The sequence below is a fragment of the Rhagoletis pomonella genome, unplaced genomic scaffold, assembly GCF_013731165.1.
Source record: "Rhagoletis pomonella isolate Grant_MI unplaced genomic scaffold, Rhpom_1.0 Rhpom_scaffold_00004, whole genome shotgun sequence".
Classification (NCBI taxonomy): domain Eukaryota; kingdom Metazoa; phylum Arthropoda; class Insecta; order Diptera; family Tephritidae; genus Rhagoletis; species Rhagoletis pomonella.
The window spans coordinates 57,156,025-57,162,799 of record NW_023458558.1 but is presented as its reverse complement, the minus strand read 5'-3'; the positions used below and the strand labels follow the sequence as shown (position 1 = coordinate 57,162,799).

Genomic DNA, 6,775 nt, shown 5'->3' with positions numbered 1-6,775 from the left:
CTTTTTTCATTCTTTTCCGATTGCGTGATCTTGTTAGTTGGTTCATGATTGTGTACCAAGGCGCATCAATCATTGTGTACAAATACAAGTGAGATATCTTATAGGGCATTCGCACGAGGCGATTTTTCAGGCAACTATTAGTTGAAAGCAAAAATCGCCTCGTCCGAACGGCCTTTCAACTAATCGCTTCCAACAAAGTTGGTCGCCAGCCAACTTTGAGCTCGTTCAACTTTTTTTCCTTGCAACCCTGTGTTTGTTTACATTCTGTATCAGTGTTGGGATATGAAATTGTTCCTTCAGTACGAAATCTATACAAAAAATTTACTTTTCGGCTATAAATTGTATACACTTTTTAGTTCGCACATACATTTACTTAGTACATTCCCTTCAAGACCAATGATTTTATAGTATTTATGAGAAAGTTTTATTGTTTATGTACATACGTTTACGTATTTTACACTTTTACAAATTGATTCCACGTGCACATGTATTGCATTTAACGCAAATATGTATGCACACATTTTCAGGTATACATCTTAACAAAAAGCATATTTAAGTTATTATTAATGGATGAAAGAGACATTTTCTTTGGATTCAGTACTAAAATTTGACATTTTAATAGAATTTCAAGTGCTTATCAAAACTTTACGAGAAGATTTGACCATTTATCTTAATATTATTCAATTTTAATTATTTTTTGTAAAATGTGAAACTAAATTTTAAGTTGGTACTTAGCCAGAAAAGTCGAAACTAAGGCGACTATGAATAGCTTTAGTTGTGACTTAGAATAGTTTCGACTTAGTTGAGTACTAAATATGACTATGCGCCTATGCCTTTTACTCTCACTTGAGAGAGTAAAATTGTAGTTTGCAAGTTCCACAGGTTTTAGTCCGAAGTTCAAAGGAACAGACTACAGGCCGGTCGACATAAAACTTTCGCGTTGGCTTTGGCGTTGGCGTTAGTTTGACAGAACGCACGTTAAAAGTATGCTTGCTACAATGAACGCTTGGCAGCGAATGCTTGGGCCATTAAATTAATATACTAACGACAGATAAATTAATATTTCATATCAATAATTGCATTCAAAACGATATTTCTTGCCCGCACTTGACTAAAAAGGAAAAATATTTCACATAATTTTATTTATTTGCAACAGCTGACGAGCGACGCACGCTAAACGTTGAGAGTTGGCCATCTTTTTGCTTTGTGTTGGCGTGAGCGTTGTCGAATTTTGGCTATGTGGACGGCTGCATTTGAATTTATGTATTCATAGTCAGCTGTTGAAGCGACGCCAACGCCAACGCAACGCCAAAGTTCTATGTGGACGGGCCTTACCTGTAACTTCCGACTAGGAACAGTCGCTCAGTTACTCTCTCAAAAGTGTTCCCACTTACGGGTTTTATGTCAATAGGAACGACTTCCTGTAAGTTCTGACTAATTCCTGTAAACCGGACTGCTATTGGAACAGACTAAATTATCACTAATTTCGGCTGGAAAGCGTTTCTTAACCCAAAAAACTAGCAGAAACTAGCAGCTCTCTCTCGATCTTACGCTCTTCTTTTTTTGGCTCTCCTGCTAAAAAAAAAAAAAAATTATCACTAATTTCGGCTGGAAAGCGTTTCTTAACCCAAAAAACTAGCAGAAACTTGCAGCTCTCTCTCGATCTTACGCTCTTCTTTTTTTGGCTCTCCTGCTAATTTCTGCTAGTAAAATTTTTACTAGCAGAAACTAGCAGCTGTCAAAATGGATAAACAAAAATTCGCGCCAAATACTTTCAATAGTCAAATACACCGATCAGCTGATTACTTGCTAGTTTCTGCTAGTTTTGCGTTTCTTTACTTTTTCGTTATTTCGATCTCTGTGAGCGTAATTCTTTAATTTTCCTCATTCTTCTTCTTCCTGATAATTATCTGCTAGAAAAGAAAAGAAACAAAGCCTATATTATATTTTGGGCTTAAGGGGCATGATCCAACTACACAAAATCTGACAAGATGAAACAAAAGAAAAAGGGAATTTTCTGGCTGTCGTTTGTAATTTTGGCGCCATGTTATTTTCTTTGAAGTGAACCAAAAGTAAACAAAGAATGCAATCAATTTTTTAGAGCATATTTGTGCTAACAAATTTATTATTTTTTGTACGTATTTTGCAACCAATTACCGCGCACTTCATTTTAATTACATTTGCACAAAAAATTTATTGAACATTTCTTAAAAATCTCTGAAATAAACCACTGACAAAATACTCACAAAGAAAGCAATGTAAAAAACAAAACTGAAACAGCAAACTTCAAGATTACGAACATCACACACTTTTTTCTAATTGGTTCATGAATAAGGGGTTTAAACTTTTTTTTTATGAAATAGGGTATCAAACACCTTCGATGAAAAAATGTATCCCTTTTGGTACCAATATACGAAGCATGGCAACAGGGAATAACATATGGTACCAGAAAAAGAAAGAAAAAAAGTCAGCTGATAAATGCTACCCAAAGCGTGCAAACTGAAACCAAATAGTTAAGTGATCTAGAAAGCGTTTGTTGCAAATAATTTTTTTGAAGAAGACTCAATTATATTATAATTGATAATGACAATTTCTAAATCCTACTTTAATTAGTATGTCAGGTCATGGAAAATTTGAATTCAAACGTATAAAAAAAGACCAGCAAGGATTGTGATTCGACTCGAACCTTCTAATGCATCGAGGAAATATTTACCTTCCTAAAATATAAATACCATACCATTTACAGAAAATGTGGCATTTACGACGTTTATTTACACATTTCGCTGAAGAACTAAGCACACCCACCGATCTTATTGGTTGTCTACAACAAACACCTCAGATTATTCAGAATAGTTTTGGCGGGTCAATTGGCCTGGAAAGCTTATCTTGGCTGCACAATGTGTCGCCGTGTTTCCCACTTCGTGGTGACCAAATCCAAATAATACATGAGCCACAGCACTTTTACGAAACGCTTGTGCAACGAAGTGCGACGGCTCGAGAACGAATTGTTTTAGCTAGTCTTTACCTAGGCACTGGCCATCTGGAAAACACTTTTGTGCAAACATTACGCAGCAGTCTACAACAACAATCTTCGTTACGTGTAAATGTATTGTTAGATTTTACTCGAGGCACACGCGGTGACGTCAATTCGAAGACATTGCTGTTGCCGCTTGTGCGCGAATTTGGGGGACAGATGAGATTATCACTTTATCACACGCCAGACCTACGAGGTATGACAAAAAGATTGGCACCGCCACGATGGAATGAGTTGCTTGGATTACAACACATGAAAGTGTATCTCTTTGATGACGCAGTTCTCATTTCCGGAGCTAATCTTTCGAATGATTACTTTACTAACCGTCAGGACCGCTACATCCTCATTGAAGACAAACAAATAGCAGATTTTTATGCTCAGCTTGTCGCACGTGTTCAGGAATTTAGTCTAGCAGTTAACCAAAATGCACAAGAAGAACTGCACAGATATGGAAAAATTTTGCCCTACGAGGGTGCAAAAGAGGAATTTATTGAGCATGCAAAACAGCGCATTACTGATTTTATGCACGAAACTTTCGAACAGCAGCAGAGAGTGGCTGAAAAGCATAAAGGTTTTTCAAGGTTTCCTTTAACTTATAATACCGATACAAATATTTGCTTACAGATGCTGATACGTGGATATTTCCGCTGGTCGAAATGGGCCAAATTGGCATTCACCATGATAGTCTTGTGACCAAGCAACTACTATCTACTTCAATAGAAGGCTCCCGAATGAAACTTGCTACTGGGTATTTTAATTTGACTCGGGAATACATGGACACTTTAGCTAAAAATTGCCTCGCGCAGTGCAGCATACTAATGGCGCATCCTAATGTAATATTTTTGTTTGTTCCAAATCATCGGGCCAACGGTGTAAATAAATAACACATTTTCTTTAAAGGCCAATGGTTTTCAAGGCGCTAGTGGTCCGGCTGGAAGTATACCTGCGGCATATACCTTGATTGCGAAGAAATTTTATGAAGATGTATTGCAGCTAAAACAAGATCACCGCATCAATTTCTTCGAATATGAAAAGCATGGATGGACCTACCATGCCAAAGGATTATGGTACAGAATTCTTAAAGCTTTAAAAAAAAATAAAATTAATAATATGATAACTTATATTTAGGTACTATCTTCCTGGAACTTCTTCTCCAGCCCTAACACTGATTGGTTCTTCAAACTTTGGCGAGCGTTCTGTGAATCGCGATCTTGAAACACAAGTGTGCCTAGTTACCAGCAACGACGGGCTCAGTAATAGGTTGCAGGGCGAAGTTGATCGACTCTTTAGTTCTTCTAGTACTGCCGAGAAGGAAATCCTTTCAAGACCAGTGCCTCGCTGGGTGCATGCGGTGGTTACAGTATTCCGGAATTTCTTTTAAGTCATCACAAAAAATAGAAAGCACAATTGAGGTCAATATCACACATTTCCCGCAAGAGTGTAATAATCCCAAAAATCAAAAACTCGACAAAACTGGCACCCATAGTAAAATTGAATACATATTTTGTTCTAGTGCGATACTGGTAATCGCTGCAGGTATGAAATGTTTGCACAACATAGAAAAAGAAATAGCGGTATTTTCTGCATACTTCGATACATTACTTTTATTTTTTTAACATTCACATCCGAGTGAATTTCAACCCCTGCCAATTTCAATTAAAAGCGAATTTCATTGAAATTCACTCGAAAGTGAATTGCAGAACCTGCTTATATGACACTCTTGCAGCAAATGTGCGATATATGTATGTACATATATATGTATATTTCGGAATGGAATATTAAGTATCCGAATTTAAAAAACAATATACACTTTCGAATTAAAAAAAAAATTAAAATATTAATTAGTGCGCTATCAAATGATATTTACAATTTCAATTTTAAATATATAAAGCACTTTTAATTTTATAAATTTGAGGATGCAATTTGTCGGCAGTTACAAAAATATATGTAAATATGTATGTATGTATCGAACAACTGCTTCAAATGTTGCCTACTTTGTGCATCTTGCATAGACTTTAGTTAAAAATGGTTACAAATTGGGAAGGTGTTGACTCTATTAAACTGCATAGTTATTGAAATAAATTTATTTTACAAAACTTTCCTTGAGGATTAAAATACGGCTCCTTCCTTTGACTTTGTATATCCGTATGAGGCTTGTTATGTATACATTGTATGATGAAATCGCGCAAAAGACACTATTTCTGATTAAATGCAATTATATACAAACAATAACCGATTTTTTTTTAAATTACATTCAACGTATTTGGATCGCTTATATTTCGATGTACATGACCTACGATAACTTATTTGATATTCGTCCGATTTCGATAAATTGCAATATTATATCTACATTGTAATAGATGACAAATAGTACTAGAATCTCAAACATAGTTGTCGTTTTACGAATATTTTCAACGCAATAACTAGTGAGATTGCTTAAATATATTTGTAGATAGTAAGGAGATTTACTTAAGCACGTAGGATATAGCTGCAGTTATAAGTTTCCTCCTAGGCGAATGTTATACCACGGTTTACTATTAGTTCACATTTCGTTCACATAAATTTTTTCGATTTTTACAAATTGGGAGACGGCAGCTCTAGCAGACGAAGAACAGAAATTGAACAGAAATTAAAAGAAAACGGGTAGAAGGCCTAATCGCCGATTACGTGCAATGATCAACTGCATTTTCTCAGTTTTGTTTGCGTGGTTCGGTCGTACGTGAGCGGTTTGTCGGTTTATTTGCGGCAACGTTAAATATTACGCGCTCGAAATTATCAATTGAAAAGTGCAGAAAGGTACGACTATTTGTATCATGACTATTTGTGTTCATCATAATTTAAATACAATGCACACTGTGTTGAGTAGAAGTGTTCGTTTGAAAATATTCCTCCATCGTAATATAGTTAAAAAAAAAATATATATATAATTATTGAGGAGACTACGATAACCGGAGCGACAAATTTTGACTATGCCATTTTAAAGCTGGGCTCCTCCACTTTTCAAATATACCCACTTTTAGGTTCCGGGACCTTCTAGTTTTAAAGTTATTTAGTGTTAAAAGTTATGTTTTTGATTTTTTTAAATGTTAATATCTTAGAAGTACAAGATAATTCGTTTGTTTCAGTTCATGTGATTAATTTACATTGTTTTTCATATTTTAAAGCCAAAAATACTAAAAAACTAAAAAATGCTAATTAGAAGATCTGCCCCTCTTCTCCGGCAATACATAAAGGAGAATTCTGCGTAGTAAGGGTAATGCCTTGTTTATAATGGAAGGGGCAAATCGTAAAAAATCGCGTCGAATTCGTAAGGATCTACTGATTTTAGATTTTTCCGTTTACGTTACGTTTACGTGCATTATAACCATTTGCATTCATTTCCCATACACTAGATAATTAAGTGACGGTTCACCCCGTTCCGTTACTTCCATTATAACCCAGGCATTATAATCCCTAGGCGCGGAAAAGCCCGCCTTCTGCGTAGTAAGGATTGCTATGACAATTTAAAAAAAATCATGATTGTTTAAAATTTTGTGTAACTTTTTTAGTTAAATTGAATTGTTGCTATAACTGTAAAAGATGCATATAACATTTTTAAAACCTCGTCAAAAAAAAAAATATATATACATATATACATACAGTGACGAACAAAAGTATTGGCACAGTGAATTTTTCGCCATATATACAAAGGTTTTTATTCTAATTTATTTTCGATAATTTTTTATAAAAATATAGTTCATT

The 6,775-nt window shown here is 35.1% G+C and overlaps 1 protein-coding gene across 1 annotated transcript; it reads left to right on the top strand.

The window, feature by feature from the left end:
* The first annotated feature begins 2,467 nt into the window (after positions 1 to 2,467).
* Positions 2,468 to 4,706, top strand: LOC118737853 (CDP-diacylglycerol--glycerol-3-phosphate 3-phosphatidyltransferase, mitochondrial). The gene is made up of 5 exons (XM_036468646.1): positions 2,468 to 2,512; positions 2,614 to 3,605; positions 3,659 to 3,867; positions 3,935 to 4,101; positions 4,163 to 4,706. The coding sequence occupies exons 2-5, from the start codon at positions 2,750 to 2,752 to the stop codon at positions 4,413 to 4,415; spliced, it is 1,485 nt and encodes a 494-aa protein (XP_036324539.1). The 5' UTR covers positions 2,468 to 2,512; positions 2,614 to 2,749; the 3' UTR covers positions 4,416 to 4,706.
* Positions 4,707 to 6,775: the final 2,069 nt, after the last annotated feature.